This window comes from Erinaceus europaeus, chromosome 5 (genome assembly GCF_950295315.1).
Source record: "Erinaceus europaeus chromosome 5, mEriEur2.1, whole genome shotgun sequence".
NCBI lineage: Eukaryota > Metazoa > Chordata > Mammalia > Eulipotyphla > Erinaceidae > Erinaceus > Erinaceus europaeus.
The window spans coordinates 59,701,615-59,719,440 of record NC_080166.1 but is presented as its reverse complement, the minus strand read 5'-3'; the positions used below and the strand labels follow the sequence as shown (position 1 = coordinate 59,719,440).

Below are 17,826 nucleotides of genomic sequence, written 5' to 3'. Positions count from 1 at the left end.
TGGGGGGCAGGCAGTGATAGACTCAGTTGAGTGCACACTGGGTTTGAGCCCCGACTCTCCACTTGTAAGGGGGGATGCCTCATGAGTGGTAAAGCAGGCCTGCAGGTGTCTACTTCTTTCTCCCTATCTCCCCCTTCTTCTCTCAATTTCTCTCTGTCCTTTCAAAAATTAATAAAGTAGAAAGAAAAAAAAAATGGGCTCTGGAAGTGATGGATTCGGAGTCCTGTCACTGAACTCCAGAGATACCTCGGGTAAAAATAACAGGGAAATAAAATGCAGTTGTGATGTAAACATCTCTGCATTGCCTTGAAGTCCTTCTGACATGGCTCTGCACCCATCATCTCCCAATGTTTGTCCCCATTTCATTAAAACTAGATCACATATAGCTTCAAATCTGATCCAGCCTGTTAAGAAACAATCCCTTTCTTTTCCCAGTCATAACCCTAAGGATCATGCTGTTATTATTTTTTTCATTTGTCCAGTATTTTTTATACAGAAATAACACTTACTTTTATCTTTATTTATTTATTATTGGATAGAGACAGAGAGAAACTGAGAGGGGGTGACAGAGATAGAAGAGAGAGAGACAGGGGGTCAGACAGTACTGAGAGGATTAAGCACAGGTGGCGCAAAATGCAAGGACCAGTGTAATGAACCCAGTTTGAGCCCCCGGCTCCCCACCTGCAGGTGAGTCACTTCACAGGCCATAAAGCAGGTCTGTCTTTCTCTCCCCCGCTCTGTCTTCCCCTCTCCTCTCCATTTCTCTTTGTCCTATCCAACAACGAACGACATCAACAATAACAATAATAACCACAACAAGGCTACAACAACAAGGGCAACAAAAGGGGGAAAAAATGGCCTCCAGGAGCAGTGGATTCATGGTGCAGGCACTGAGCCCCAGAAGGCAAAAAAAAAAAAAAAAAAAAAGGTAGACAGAGACACCTGTAGTCCTGCTTCACCACTCGTGAAGCTTTCCCTCTGGAGGCAGGGACCAGGGGTTTGAACCTGGCTCCCTGTGCACTATAGTGTGTGCACTTAACCAGGTGCTCCTCCACCCGGCCCCCATGTCCAGTATTTTAAAAGTAAATGCTTTAGCAGAAATCACTATTAAGTACATTCTATCCTGGGATAACCTACCCAAACAGTATACCGAGGCTCCAAATTATCACAGTCCTTTGCAAAAATGTAAGAGCAAGTTCCTGGGAAATAATAGTAGATGCCATCAAAGGTTTCAAAGTGGTACTGTCCCCAACTCTTACAAATCCCATCTCTGCCATTGCCCATGTTTGGCACTGAAAAAAGAAACAGAATCAAATAAATCATAGCTGTTCTTAACAAGGTTATATATCTGCATGGCTGCAGATTCCAGTTTGTACTAATAGAAATATTTTCTTCTTTGATGATCTATATCACATGAAGATATTAGTTGCTCTAAAATGACCAAACACCCTAGAAGATAACCATGGGCTCTAAGTTATTTTTGAGTTACACATGCTTGAGAGGTCCTTACCTGTTGCGTTTATGATGGAAAAGCAGGCAGAGTGAGAAGGATTCAGTATAAAATGATAAATGATAAAGTAGACAAAATGGCTGAGAAAAAAAAAAAGGACACTCAGCACTGAGTGACCTAACCATTACCGTGGGTGGGATTAACAAGTTTGAGTCTTCTCGAGATCTCTTAACAGTATGCACAGAGAAAAAAATATTTCTAAGAAAAACCATGTTTGCATGTCTAAAACCTGAGGGTGGGCACACCATATATCCAAAGTGTGCTGGGATTTAGGGAATGCATGCCCTGGAACTGACAGTGTTTCAAACAATACAATGTCATCTCCTCTTATTCTCATGCTCACCTCCCTGAAGTGCCTTTATTGATGGCCCTTTAAGATCTATTGTTATCTTCTAGGCTGTTCTCTTTAGAATGATATGGATACAAATGACATTCATTGAGTGTTCAAAGTTTATAAGACAGTTTTAATATACTCTAAAGGGAACATCAAGATAACATATATTGTTTCTCTCCCACACTCTCCAAACTCCCCCCTCACCCCCGTCAATTTTTACATAGATTCATTAGCCTTAGCTAACTCTGGTCATTTCAGGGTGGAAAAAAAATCCACAATAATCTACTCTTCAAGCTGTCTTCTCCAGCAATACCAGTTAGTTTTGATATATATATCAAAATATATATATGCATTTGTACTTTCTTTTGTACATGTGACAAATATAATTATTGTGTATCTGTGTGTTATTCACAACAGCCAAAGAGTGGAAGCAGCCTAGATACTCATCATCAGATGACTGGCTAAAGAAGTTATAGGATGTATGTCCCATGGAATTCTATTCTGCAATCAAAGAAGATGATATTGTGTCCTTTGGGACAAAATGGATGGAACTGGAGGTGGTTATGTTTATCAAAATAAGCCAAGAGCTGAAAGACAACTACCAGATGGTTTCCCTCATATGTGGAATCTAGAGATATGATTCATATGAACTTGCCCCCACCAAAAAAAAAAAATCCTGGTGTATTGCACCAAAGTAAAGGACTCTGGGGTGGGCTGGGCGGAGGGTTCATGTTGTGTATCATGATGGAAGAGGAGGACCTAGTGGGGGTTGAATTGTTATGTGAAAAACTGGGCAATGTTATGCATGTACAAACTATTGTTTTTACTGTCAACTGTAAACCATTAATCCCTCAATAAAAAATAAATAATAATAATACAAACAAAACAGAAGCAAGCAAACTGTGAGACTTGTGAGAATTCTGGTGGTTCTCTTTGGGAGGTGGGATGGGGACACAGAACTATGGTGATGGGTGTGGTGTGAGACTACAGATTGCAATCTTACAACCTTGTAACCTACTAAGAAAAACCAATGAAAAAAGTATTAAAAAATTTAGAAACTGGAGGTGATAACACTAAGTGAAACAGGTAAAGAATTGAAAGAGAACTGTCAGATGGTTTTATTCACATGTGGAATATAGGTCCCTAAGCGAAAATAACATGCAGAAATAGTGAGAGCCAAAATGATTCTCAGACTTAAGAACTCTGCAACTAAGAAGTAAATCTCTTGAGTGTCAATAAAATCAGTCTGACAACTAGATGAACCCTCATCACAACCTCTAACCTGTGGGGATGGAATTCATACTACCCACTTTCTCAACACGAGGTTTCAGCTCATAAACTGAAAACATTACACACGATGATGGCCATCATGTAGAAATGGGATAGGAGAACAGGGAAGCAGGTGGAGGGAGGGCTTTCTTTGGTGTAATGGCACAAGAATTCTGATGGACGGTGTGAAGCATGATATATACACACACATACGCATATGTGTGAAACCACAGGAATAAAATTGTATAGCACTGCAAACCTGTGTTAAGAAAAAAATTAATATGGGGCCAGGTGGTGGTGCACCTGGTTGAGTGCACATGTTATAATGTACAAGGACCCAGGTTTGAGCCCCTGGTCCCCACCTGCATCGGGTAAACTTCACGAGTTGTGAAGCAGGGCTGCAGGTGTCTCTCTGTCTCTCTCCCTCTGTATCACCCCCTTCCCTCTTGGTTTCTGGCTGTCTCTATCCAATGAATAAATAGATTTAAAAAAAATTAATTAAATAAATATAAGGGTTCTCAGCTTTTGAAGTGCTCTCAAGACTGTTTCTATTTGGTGGGCTAGACAGTGGCACATCTCACTGAGCACACACATTACTGTGACAAGGACCTGAGTTCGTGCCACCACTCTCCAACTGCAGGGGGGAACAGTCACAAGCTCTGAAGCAGATCTGCAGGTGTCTCTCTTTCTCTCCATTCCTATCTGCTCCTCTCCTCTTGATTTTTCTTTATTTTATTTTCTTTATTTATTTGTTTTTATTATTGTCATAATGAAAGAAAGAAAAAAAGAAAGGAAGGAAGGAAGGAAGAAAGAAAGAGAAAGAAAGAATGGGAAGACCAGCTACTAGGATCAGTGGATTCACTGTGCAAGCACTGAGCTCCAGCAATAACACTGGTGGAGATTTTTTAAAAATCTGTTTCTATTTTATTCACAATATGTCCAATTAATACGAAGTCAAAATAAGTGGGTGGTTCCAAATAACAACTCTAATTCATAAAGCAAGAGAGAGAAGGGAAATTGGTTTTACTGGCCTATATCAAATAGAGTGAATAAAGCATTTGAGTAAATATGAGAGATATGACTGAAAAGAGACAATGGGCATATCTATCTTCTTGTACACTGTTTCTAAATCACTGGAAATGCATTGTGGGTACTGTAGTCAATATGTAATGTGACCATCCCAACTCCAAATAGATGAGCACAGCTGTAGCCTATTTTGCTTTAATACTCTCTTGGCATGTCTAAATTATCTCATAAATATTCCTAAAACTTACCAATCTGGCACCTTGTTCCAAGAGCCTGAAATATTTGACAGTCGCATGTACCGGCTTTAGAACAGAAAGCTCCATTAAGACATTCATGAAGACAAGAACCTAAGAGAGAGTCCTAATTATTAGTTATCTTCTAGCAAGCATCAGCTCTTATAAACAGAATATGTCACAATTTAGCCTGGACTCCCTGCAACTCCTACTAACCCAAAGAGAACCCTGGCCTTCTGTCTTGCTGAACTCAAGAACGAAAACCACCCAATCTCTATATCCACTTCATTTCATTATGTGTGATATGCAACAAGAAAGACACACTTTCACATCTCAAACTACCCTGAAAACAAAAGGATAGCCTCCTTCAAGCAATCCAAAGGTCAAGTTCCCATGGAAGGAATCCCTGCTGCAGATGATGAGAACCAGAAATACACAAGCTATAGATGATTCCCTTGATGGAGTCTGGCACTGGCTCCCCCAGTTGGCTCCCACTGCATGAGCAACTGCTAAAATAAAATAAAATAAAATAAAATAAAATAAAATAAAATAAAATAAAATAAAAACAGTCTCCAGCTTTCTAGACCTATTCTCAGCTCTGACACCATCTTCCCAGACAAGACTTAACATAACACCTGTATGTTAGCTTTCAGGCTCAGGCAAAAATTTCTAAAGCCATGGGCCCCTTAGAACATACCTAAAAAAGACTTCCTAGCTTCTTCCCACACAAAAGCCCTTAATTTCATCTGCTCTACTCCTGCTTGTGGGTTTGTCTATTTTGTCTTGTTTTATATCTTACCACCTTTCAGCCACCAAGTTCCAGATGCTACCGTGACACCATCCTGACTTCCCTGGGCAGATGAACTCAACAATGTGTCCTGAAACCTCACCTCTTTGGAGCCCTGCCCCACTAGGGAAAGACAGAAACAGGATGGGGGTGTGGATCCACCTGCCAACACCCATGTTCAGTGGAGAAGCAATTACAGAAGCCAGACCTTCCATCCTCTGCATCCCAGAAAGATCTTTGGTCCATACTCCCAGGAGGATAAAGAATAGGGAAGTCTCCAATGAAGGGGAGGGGATGTGGAACTCTGGTGGTGGGAGTTGTATGGAACTGTACCCCTGTTATCTGGCAATTTTGTTAATCATTATTAAATAGCTAATAAAAAAATAATAGCCTCAGGGGCTGGGCGGTAGTGCAGCATATTAAGTGCAAGGGCCCATGGATCCTGGTGTGAGGGCCCGGCTCCCCACCTGCAGGGGAGTTGCTTCGTAAGCGGTGAAGCAGGTCTGCAGGTGTCTATCTTTCTCTCCTCCTCTCTATCTTCCCCTCCTCTCTCCATTTCTCTCTGTCCTATCCAACAACAACAGCTATGACAACAATAACAATAACAACTACAACAAGAACAACAACAAGGGCAACAAAATGGGAAAAATAGCCTCCAGGAGTGGATTTGTAGTGCAGGCACCCAGCCCCAGCAAAAACCCTGGAGGCAAAAAAAAAAAAAAAATAGCCTCATCATGAACTCCCAAGACCAGGCAGGTGGAAAATTTAAAAGGAAATCACCATTTTCTTTTATTCTTTTTTAAATATTTATTTATTTATGCCCTTTTGTTGTTTGTCCTTGTTTTATTGTTGTAGTTATTATTGTTGTCATTGTTGTTGGATAGAACAGAGAGAAATGGAGAGAGGAGGGGAAGACAGAGAGGAGGAGAGAAGTACCGTTCCACGGTACTTGCGCTTTGCACCATGTGCACTTAACCAGCTGCACTACTGCCCGGAAGTCACCATTTCCTTTAATGGAATGATTTCATCTGAAGTCTGTGCACTAGTCCTCTGGCTCAGTAGGTACATATGACACTTGCTTTCTGACCCACATTTCATTTTAATGAGACAGAAGTCACAGTCACTGCTGGCCACCCCCAAAATTACTTTTTCATGAAGAGAAAAACTTCCTCTGAAGGATTTTGTTGGAAAAGGTGAAGGGAGAACTTGTGAACTCCTCTGTGAGTTCTAGAAATCAAAATAATTGCATTGAAATATATGTCTCTACTAAGGAGAGAACAAGAGGCAAATGGGGAAAAAAAAATCAAACAGGGCCCTGGAGAGGTGAGGCTCCAGGACATATTGGTGAGGTCATCTACCCAGGGAAATCAAGACGGCATCATGGTAGCATCTTCAACTTGGTGGCTGAAAAGCAGTAATCTATAAAGCAGAACAAATGGCTTAATAATCAGAAACCTAAAGGTAAGAATAGAGCAGATGAGATTCAGGGTCTCCCTTTTGGAAAAAGCTAGGAAGCAATTACAGAAGTCAGACCTTCCACCTTCTGCACCCTGTAACAGTCCTGGGTACATGCTCCCAGAAGGATAAAGAATAGGAAAACTTCCAATGGAGGGGATATGATGCAGAACCCTGGTGGTGGGATTTGTGTGGAATTGTACCCCCTCTTATCCCATGGTCTTGTTGATCACTACTAAACCAATAAAAAGAATCAAACAGGGAGGACATATGTCACACAGGAAGAGAACTGGGCACATCTTGAGTTGTCATAATTTATTAAAGACTGGGCCTCTCTGTAATATTTTAAGATCATAAAAGGTACCTTTCTAATGGTAACAACTTAACCCCAGTTCTCCCAACATTATGAATTAGAAAGCCCTACTACCCTGCCACATCAAGATCATGGTTATATGAGATAATATGTCTGTCTCCTTTTAAAGATATACAAATCTCTAAGGAGAATTTCACTGAGGAAAAATGAGCTCTTTCGACTTAGTCCTAAGTATAAGTAAAAAAATAATGTTTTTCACAAATTTTAATGCAGCTTTCTCTCCCTCAAGGTGTGTATCAGTCTTTCAATTTTTATCTTAGACCACAACCTTTCATTTTCCAACGGCTAAGTGTCAAAAGTATGTAGATAAACAAGTGTATCTGCTTTGAAAAATTACTTATAACCAAATTACTTAGAACCAAATTATTTCCCTGAAAATAAAACTAAGTCCCAAGCTAGTCAGGAATCCTTGTCATTTTAATGCAATGAAAAACTCAAATTAAATCTTTAGACTGCTATCACCATCATACCTAATGGAATGATAAATTTATAGGCACAAATAGTAATCCAAGGACTCCATGATCAAGTAGTTAGTTCTGGAAAAGTGGTTCTGATAATCAGTGATATCTTTCCTGGTCATACAGTTATCAATTTTTTGTCTGTGTTAATATTGTTTAAGTAGAAAAATGATTTCAATTTCTGTAGGCAGTGAACTGAATCTCCTACTAAGGTCTATTACTTCTGTCATAGTTCCCTTCCTGAGCTACATGAAAATAAGAGTTGATTCAAATATATAGCCCACAAAGGAGCCTCTGGAGAAGGAAAGACAGAAACACAGGTGTCATACTGACCTTTTATTTTGCTTTCACCCCAGTTGATAGCATCATGAAAGAAATATCTTGGAGAGGTTGCCTCAGACTTGGAAAGAAAGAACAAGAGTTCAAATCAATTATTTAATTCAAAACAAACATACTAATTAGAAAATCACTTTAAGTTGAATAATAATAAAGGTCTGGCCTTGTAATATCTTGAACTCCTGAGGTAATCTCTGAAGCAGTTAAGGGCTCACTGTGATTTGTTGTTAGAAACCTGACTTCAGGGGCTGTGTGGTGGCACACTTGGCTGAATGCGCACCTTACCATCTATAAGGAGCCAGGTTCAAACCCACCTACAGGGGGAGAAGCTTTACAAGTAGTGAAACAGGATTGCAGGTGTCTCTCCTCCTCTCTTCTTCTCTGATCCTTCCATCTCAGTTTCTCTCTTTATCTAGTTAATAAATCAAGCACTTTTTTTTTTTTACTGAGGGTCCAATGCCTTACAGTGCAGTCATTGACATATGCATAGTTTCATTATGTAACAGGCCCCTAAAGTTTTCTTCCTCTCCTCACTTCCCCTCCCTATCCAGAGTCCTTTGCTTTGGAGCAGTACATCATGTCCAGTCCATGTTTCCCCCTGTGCTCTCCCTCCCTTCAGTCCCTACCTGCAGGGGGAAAGCTTCATGAGTGGTGAAGCAGGTGTCTCTCTGTCTTGCTTTCTGTCTCCCTCTTCCCACTTGATTTTTGGCTGTTTCTATCCAATAAATATAATAAAGATAATAAAAAAAATTTTAAAGAAAAAATAAGTAATAAAGAGATAGTTAAACTAAGCAACCCATAAGAGGGCAATATGGCTTTATAACAAGTGTTGTTGGTTACTAAAAACTAATAGATTTTACTTTCATTTAAACTTAATACCAATCTAGAGTTTGGTTTGGGGCAATACCCTTTCCAATAGTATTATGTTCACTATAAGACTTTGCCACACAATTATCAAATTGAGTAAATTACATTAAAAAATTGATAAGGGTAAAACATAAGAAGAAACAGAGCCTAGGAAATATGTGTTCTTCTTAATTTATTACTTTATTGTGGAGACTAGTGGTTTGTAGTAAATACAGTTGTTGATACATGTGTAAAATTTCTCAGTTTTCTGCAAAATACTCCCACCCCCAGCCTACGCCCTCCTCTATCATGTACCAGGACCTGAAACCCCTGCCAGCCTCCAGCTCCCAGAGTTCTTTACTCTGGTACAATATACCAAACCCAGTCCAAGTTCTATGTTGTAATTTTTCTTCTGTTCTCATTCCTCAACTTTTGTCCATGAGTGAGATCATTCCATCTTCATCCTTATCTTTCTGACTGATCTCAGTTCACATGATTCCTTCAAACTCCATCCAAGATGAGGTGAAGAAGGTGATTCACCATAGCTGAGTTGTATTCCATCATGTATATAGGCCACAACTTCCTCAGCCACTCATTTGTTGCCGGACATCTACATTGCTTCCAGGTTTTGTCTATTACAAATTGTTCTGGGATGTGTTTTCAAGTACTAACCTGTCATTCCCAACTCAGCTTATTCTGATCTCCATCCTTTACACAAAGGCTTGTTTGTGTTTGTTTTTTCTCTCATTAGCATACATAAAGGACTCCCATATTCTTTCATCATTTGTAACCTCCCTTCTAAACTCCTGACCCTCCTTCCTGACTCCAAGTTCATTGTTCCCTGCTCTCATTCATCCTATGTTTTTTTTTTTCTTTTAATCCTCTCTGCTCAATCTCCTCCCTTTTTGTTCCTGCCAATGTTTTGTAACTAAATTAGACTCATGAAAGCCTAGACTTTGATACTCCAAAGACAACCAGGCCATTCTCTCTTTAGCCATATTCTTTGCAGTTGTCTTAAATAAATAAATAGATAAATAACAGCAATGTCTCCCACACACCAAAACCTTCCTATTTTGACTCCAGTGAATCCTATGAGCTGCTCTGCCCTGCAGTTGTCTGACCTCGAGCAGATTATCTGACCTATGGTTCAGCATCTGTTTCACAGTCTGCAAAGGAGAACAGCAACACTTCCTTGTCAAGTTCTGCATAACCATCATGTTATCTCCCCAGGTTCCCCCCACCATAAAGTTCTAGTATCTGAAATGAAGCATTAAGTAAAGCAACAAGAATTGGGCTAGGCATTTATAAGGCTGGTAATATCCTACTAAATTTGGCTACTAGGCAAAATCTGAACACAGAACACTGGATGCTAGACCAAAGCAAAAACATATTGTCTGGTTTTTGTCTCATATCTTGTCACCCACCTCAAGCTACGTTTCTTCCATGGAGAATGACAGTGGAAGGCAGGGGAAGATAGCATAATGGTTATGCAAAGAGATTGTCGTGACTGAGGCTCCAAAGTCTCAGCTTCAATCCCCTGCACCACTATAAACTAGAGCTGAGCAGTGCTCTGAGAAAAAAAAAATCAGATATAGATTGACCTGCCAACACCCATGCTCAGCAGAGAAGCAACTACAGAAGCCAGAACACTTACCTTCTGCACCCCTAAAACAACATTGATCCATACTCCCAGCGGGGTAGAAGTGATAAGAGTAAGAGGATAAGGGGGCTCTGAACTCCAGCTGTGTCAGCACCCAGAGAGAGAGGAAGAAAAGGAGAGGGACATTATGGAGGTAGTAATGTTGTCATGAGTGGCTTGGAGGGGAAGAACAGATTACAAGCCAGACCTTCTACCTTCTGCACCCTGTAAAAAATTTTGGTCCATACTAAAGAATGGGGAAGCTTCAGGGTGGGGGGTAGATAGCATAATGGTTATGCAAAGAGACTGTCATGCCTGAGGCTCCAAAATCCCAGGTTCGGTCCCCTGCACCACCATAAACCAGTGGTCTGGCAAAAAAAAAAAAGAGGGAGTTGGGCGGTAGCCAGCTGGTTAAGTGCACGTGGCACAAAGCACAAGGACTGGAGTAAGGATCCTGGTTCCAGGCCCCAGCTCCCCACCTACAAAGGAGTCGCTTCACAGGTGGTGAAGCAGGTCTGCAGGTATCTATCTTTCTCTCCCGCCCCCACCCCCGTCTTCCCCTCCTCTCTCCATTTCTCTCTGTCCTATCCAACAACAACATCAATAACAACAATAACTACAACAACAATGAAAAACAACAAGGGCAACAAAGGGGGGGGGGAGAAGAATAGGGAAGCTTCCAATAGAGAGGATAGGACACAGAACTCTGCTGGTGGGAACTGTGTGGAATTGTACCCGTCTTATCCCATAATCCTGTCGGTCATTATTAAATCGCCAATTAAAAAAAAACAAAAACAAAAAAAAGAGAGAGCTCACCATAAAAGCCTCTAATTTAAATTCATCAGACTATCTAAAGGCCGTCTGGCAGAACACCTCTGATGACCTTTGGTGTACCTGACTGGAATCATTCAAGCCTCACTCTCTCTTGCTGTTGACTTGCATTTGTCCTGCAATCATTGTCATGACTCACACTGTGTTTAATTTTTAAACCACTTGGAATTTTCTGACAAGTAGATGATCTTCAATACTCTACAAACACGGTGAGCTTGTCACGGGAAGTGGATGTCAAGAAGTCTTTGATGGCAAGCGAACCAGTGTAAAACCCAGCAGAAAAGGGAGGGTTGCAGAAAGGCAAGAGCAAGTGGCTTTGCCTCTTCGTCCTCTTTCCTGACTTGTTTTTTTTAGCATTTTATTTCCCCTCCACAAAGGTCTCATTGTTGAAGTGACAGCAGGGTCCCAAAGCAGAAGGGATTACTTCTCTGCCTCCCTCTTCATCTGAGGCAGACAACTTACCTGTGCTGCTAAAAGACCTCTTTTCTGTGGATTTTCATTAAACTCCTTTCTGGAAGGAAACAAAAAGAACTTGTATAGTCAAAGGCCCCTAGGCAACCTGAACAAGCCTTTCCCAAGAGAGAGCTGGTGTTTTCCTCCTGATTTTCATCATTTTATCAAAGAGGTCTTTCTTGGCTGAACATTTAGAAGGCCCCCCTCCCCCTGTTGCAGGGGTTAGATTTGGTGTGTGGGGGAGGTATCAATTTACAAAATTCAGAAGTGTCCCCAAATCTCTCCAGCCTCTGATATAAAAGGAATTTTAGGAAGGAACTTGGAGATAGAGAAACAAAATAGTGGAGCACTGTAGTGCCAACAGGCATGATAATTTCTCCACATGACTTCATAAAACTGATAAGTATTTGCCAAGAACACATCTACCTTTTTCAAACATGATCTCTTCCCCCCCCCCTTTTTTTTCTCTCTCTCTCCATGTCATAAAGGACATGGAGATTGGCATTAATATGAGGCAGTACATTAACTTGTGATTATCAGTCAGGGTGAACAGAATTCTACTTTTCATTAGCAAATCAGTTTAAACCAAAATATAATGAATTTTAGTATTTACTGCTAAGAACAGTTGCATTACTCTTGTCATTAAAAAGTGGTTTCCTCTATAAGTTAAGGATACAGCACATCTGTCATCAATAGTGTCTAATGTTAATAATATAAAAGGGGACAAATAGAGAGATTTGTTTCATTTCACGTATCTCCTTATCATCTAGTCATTGGAGGCCACCAAGAACTTTTCTTACAGTGAAATTACAAGATATGTGTCTGCCTCATAAATAAGAAAAAGTACTTAATAATGTTTAAATTTTTAAATACTTTAGAGGAAAATATTTATGCCTCTGCTTTGTGAAATATATTTCTTCAACAGTAGACAGTTACCTGCTAAGGTCGACTTACTGTCATTAGCTCTATGCCTCAAAGGACCCAAAGAACAAAAAAATACTCACCTTGATGCTTTTGTCAAGGTTGACGGTGCACAAATATATCCTGCCAGGGATAAATACATATGTGTGAAAGGACAGAAGATTTTCAACTATCTTAGCCACAATCTATGAACAGATTCTTTCAACATGAATTCCAAAACAGAGTTTTGCATTCATTCTTTCCTAAAGAATTTTGACCAGCAAATTCCCTTTGAGACATCAGAGTGAGGACGAACCCAGAGTGCAGGGTCAGTGTAGCTAGTTTAACACACAGGCATACAACAGTGGTTTGAGCACTAATCTGGGAGTCAGAGTCAAGATTTTGTTTTGATCCTGAAGTTAAGCAAGAAATCTAACAGTCACAAAGTGACGTTGTTGGACAAGTTTATCTCCAAGGACCCCTCCAGCTCTCAACTCCCTAGGACATTTTCTCTTTAAAGTTTTATGTAGTGGGCTTAGGAAAGACAGTGTCTCTGACATCTCCATATTTTATCTTGAGGGATCTATTCCACCTCATCGAGAGTCTCCAAATAAAGACCTCTTTTCACAGAAAAAAATAGAAAGAAAGAGAAAACCTAACAGCTGGAAGTAAAGTGCTTTCCTTATCAAATCACTTTATAAAAATTACTGTATAGATACAATTGCTATGAAACTACTGAAAATCAAGTCTTAGTCCCAAAATGTTAGGATTATTCTTAAAGGACTTATCATTCTTTGGGTAGAGGACACAAAGGCATTTTAAGCATTCACTTTTTTGTATATTATAAAAATTCACATGCTTTGAATACACAGGCAAGTATTTTTAAATAATTTTTACAAGAAGAAAAAGAGAAACAGACTTTCTCCTCAAGTGAGATAGATACATGCCCTCTTAAAGCATATTACCATTTAAAGAACAGACTGAGAAACATAAAACTTCTACATTTCCTACATTATTAACAACTTTTTAAAAAAATGATGGCCTGGGTATTGTTTATTCTAATATCTTCAAAGATCCAGTGAGAGGAAACGGTTACTATACTTGCAAGAGAGTCAGAAATATAACAAGAATAAGGTAACAATGTGTCCCAAGTGCTTACCTTGTAAGGAGAGCAGCAAGATATGAAGCCAGAATATACTCCAAGGTGTCATCAAATTGAGTTTTCTCACAATGTTCATTTCAGTGTAGCCTTTGTCCCTGAAATGTAACCAAATGTGGATCTTGACTAGGATGGCATCTTAGACTGATGAGTTACTTGTAGAATGCTCAGATTCTTACTAATACAACTTTGTAATTAAAGTCCTTGAAAAGGGAATCCAAGTCTAACTACATACAGCATCTGATGCTTTGGAACGTGCAGGCAACCTTTTGAAAGAGAGTCTCATTAGTAATGCATGGCCGTTTTCTTACCTGAGCTTGTATTGGTTACACGCCAGCCCACGCCAGCCCAGCACACACTTTGTAAGCCTGTGTTAGCCTTTGACAGCCTCCCACGACAGCAGCTTCAACAGCCTGCTCTCTCCTGACATCATAAGACATAACTATGATTGCTAACATTCATCTGCTCTGCGCTTTGAGCACAAAATAATGACTGTCCTTTGAAACTAAATCCCATCAGTCATTCCTAAAATGTTATTGTCTTTAAGGGAGTAAAGGAAACTAATAGTATGTATACAGATTTTCAACTCAACTCCCAGTATAATGTAGATTAAGCATATAAATTGCTGTGCCAAGTGGGATGGGTGGTGATGCACCTGGCTAAACACTCACATTACAGTGCACAGAACCCAGGTTCAAATTCCTGGTCTTCACCTACAAGGGGACAACTTCACGAATGGTAGAGCAGAGCTGCAGGTCAGTCTCTCTCTCTCTCTCTCTCTCTCTCTCTCTCTGTCTCTTCCTCTCTATCCCCTTCCTTCTAGGTTTCTCTCTGTCCTAACAGATAAAATAAAGTTAAAAAAAGAATTTCCAGAGAGCTAGGTGGTAGTGCAGCAGGTTAAGCACATGTGGCACAAAGGACAAGGACCAGCACAAGGATCCTGGTTCGAGTCCCCAGCACCCCACCTGCAGGGGAGTCGCTTCACAGGCGGTGAAGCAGGTCTGCAGGTGTCTATCTTTCTCTCCCCCTCTCTGTCTTTCCCTCCTCTCTCCATTTCTCTCTGTCCTATCTAACAATGACAACATCAATAACAACAACAATAATAACTATAACAATAATAAAAAGACAAGGGCAACAAAAGGCAAAATAAATAAATAAATTTTTTTTAAAAAATTCCCATTCTCACAAATTTTCCTGTTAAGTCTTCTGAAGCAGAAGGAAAATAACACACACACACACACACACACACAAATTCTATTTTTGTTTCTGTAAACAGAAAACAAAGTAATTCACCCAGCTATGGAAGGTTTCCCTTCACACCCTGTTCTTTAATCCACTGCGACATGTACTTAACAAAGAAGGACTTCTTATTCAGAAGTATGACCTTGATTATCTGAAAACAACTGGCTGACATCAGAGAACCACTCTGATATTTCGTCACGGCTCCAGAGGGATGGCTTCAGCCCCGCAAATGAGTGGAAGCCATGCTTACATGATGCATGATGTGTGTACTTTTCCTAAGCACATGCTATCGGCTGCCTGCTCTCTTTTCAGATCCAGTTAACTAATGAGAGCAGAGTATAAGGGAATGGCTAAATACACAGGAACCATCTCTGACACCAATAATAATAATAATAATAATAATGGATCACAGGGCTTGTTAGACTCAGATGTCTCTTCTGCAATGACTTGCAAGTGTTTTGTGAAGCTTTGACATTGGAATACATTGTCTCTCCAATATCAATTATGTCAACAGAGCCTGGTGTTCCAGATTCAGTTAGCATTCACTTCTGTTTGATTTGAACTACGTTTTCCTATTTTCCTTTCACTGCCTGTATGATTACTAACCATAAGCCAAGAAAAGGTGTTTGGCTATTAAATTCATATTTTACAGTCTGGAGATTTCTCACAACACTAGAAATGGACTTACTCTATAACCAAGCAAAATCTCTCCTGGAGGTTAACCCAAATGAAACAAAAACACCTCTCAGAAGAGATCTGTGCACACCTATGTTCACAGCAGAACAATTCATAACAGCCAAAGCTAGAAAGAAACTCAACGATAGATGAGTGTCTTAAAAAAAAGGGGAGGGGGGAGTTGGGTGGTAGCGCAGCTGGTTAAGCGCACATGGCACAAAGTGCAAAGACCAGAGTAAGGATCCTGGTTTGAGCCCCCGGATCCCCACCTGCAAGGGAGTCATTTCGCAAGCGGTGAAACAGGTCTGCAGGTGTCTATCTTTCTCTCCCCCTCTCTGTCTTCCCCTCCTCTCTCCATTTCTCTCTGTCCTATCCAACAACGACGACATCGATAACTACAACAATAAAACAACAAGGGCAACAAAAGGGAATAATTTTTTTAAATGATGGTCTATATACACAATGGAATACTACCCAGCTGTTTAAAATGGTGACATCAGCCGCTTTACTTCATCTTGGATGGAGCTTGAAGGCATCATATGAAGTGAGATCAGCCTGAAAGAGAAGGACAAATATCAAATGACCTCACGTACAAGTGGAACTTAAGAAACAAGGACAAAGAAGGAAAATACAAAATAAAACTTGGATTGGACAGGGGTGGATTGCACCAAAGCAAACGACTCTCAGGAAGGAGGAGATAGGAGGGGGTGGAAAGGGGTCCTGGGGGGACAAGGGGCCTAAACTGGGGGGGAGGGATGACAGTTCTGCAGAGGTCTTTTATGGGGGTGTACCCATGTGACAAACTAGACCATTAACTCCTCAATAAAAATGCTAAAATAAATTCATGTTTAAAGATTTGTTTCAGGGGCCAAATGGTAGCACAGTTGGTTGAGCGCACATGTTACAGTGTGCAAACACCTAGGTTCAAGCCCCAGGTCTCCACCTGCAGGAAAGCTTTGCTTATTTACTGCCTTCTTCTCAATTTCTGGTTCTATCCAATAAATAAATAAAGATAGTAAAAAATTTTTAAAATAATAAGTAAACAAAGATTTGTTTCAGATTAAAGAGAGAGAGAAGCAAGAACACCACTCCAGTATAAGTAACCCAGGACTTGAACCAGGAGCCTCGGGCATGAGAATCAAACACTCTGCCAGTTAAGCTATCTGTCCTTCCTAAATTCTTTTTTTTAAAGCTTGAAAGCATACACAGACATCAGTATAATTATAAGTCCCTATATGCCTGTGCACAAACACACAAATGCCCTTGTACAATACAGACATTTAAAACATTAATCTTAAATTAGTTATATAATAAATTCATATAGCTCTAAACATAAAGGGCTTGTTACAGTTAAAACCTAAATATTGGTCAAAAATCATGTACTAATCATCATCAATAAAAAAAAACAACTATAGAATATTCAAGATACTTAAGAAGATATGGGGTTGGGTGGTGGTGCACCTGGTTGAGCAAACAGATTATAATGCACAAGGACCCAGGTTCAAGCCTTTAGTCTCCAGCTGCAGAAGGGAAGATTCAAAAATGGTGAAGCAGTGCTTCCGGTGACTCTCTCTTTCCCTCTCTGTATCTCCCTCCCCTCTCCATTTCTCTCTGTCCTATCAAATAAATAAATAAATAAATAAAAATATATTTAAAAGAAGACAGACATAAATACTAAATTAAAAAGGCAAACCTGGAATTCGTTTAGAAAGCAACAGCTTTTCTCCAGGGTAATAAATTTGTTTATGTATAATACATGTTGACTCTGGAAAGGAAGGAAATGTATATAAACAAAATGTACTACTAATTCCCACCTTAATTTGTAGTAGTGGCTTCTCTTGCCTTCACAGTTTTCCAGATAAGTCAGCTTAGACTATGAATAACCTAGGAAGATGATGCCATGGCTGCATATCAGAGGTCAGGCTCAGGGAACAACTAGTATAGTCATGGGCCCTTTGGAATAGACCAACTAGCTATCTACAAAACGGAGAACCCCCCCCAACTCTTCATCTGCACTATTCCAGCCTTTAGGTTCATAATTAGTCAATAATTTGTTTGGCTTTATATATTAACTCTTCTTTCAGCCACCAGGTTCCAGATGCCAGCATAATGCCAACCAGACTTCCCCGAATAAATGACCCCACCAATGTTTCCTGGAGCCCCGCTTCCCCAGAACCCTGCCCCACTAGGGAGTATGGATAGACCTGACAACACTCATGTCCATTAGGGAAGCAATTACAGAAGCCAGACATTCCACCTCCTGCTCCCCATAATGACCCCAGGTCCATGCCCCCAGAGGG

General features: G+C 40.2%; 1 protein-coding gene and 1 long non-coding RNA gene across 4 annotated transcripts in view; one reads left to right on the top strand and one right to left on the bottom strand.

Annotated features, from left to right (window-relative positions):
- Nucleotides 1-13,688, bottom strand: part of OTOGL (otogelin like) — a 188,069-nt gene extending 174,381 nt beyond the window's left edge. For both annotated transcript variants that reach the window (XM_007525648.2, XM_007525649.2), the window contains exons 1-6: nt 13,610-13,688; nt 12,555-12,594; nt 11,560-11,608; nt 7,779-7,845; nt 4,388-4,486; nt 1,138-1,292 (exon numbers count right to left, since the gene is read on the bottom strand). In XM_007525648.2, coding sequence (XP_007525710.2) covers nt 1,138-1,292; nt 4,388-4,486; nt 7,779-7,845; nt 11,560-11,608; nt 12,555-12,594; nt 13,610-13,688 — 489 coding nt within the window. The remainder of the gene's footprint in view (nt 1-1,137; nt 1,293-4,387; nt 4,487-7,778; nt 7,846-11,559; nt 11,609-12,554; nt 12,595-13,609) is intronic.
- LOC132538615 (uncharacterized) overlaps nt 1-17,826 on the top strand; it is a 720,469-nt gene that overhangs the window by 509,382 nt on the left and 193,261 nt on the right. The window lies entirely within an intron of this gene.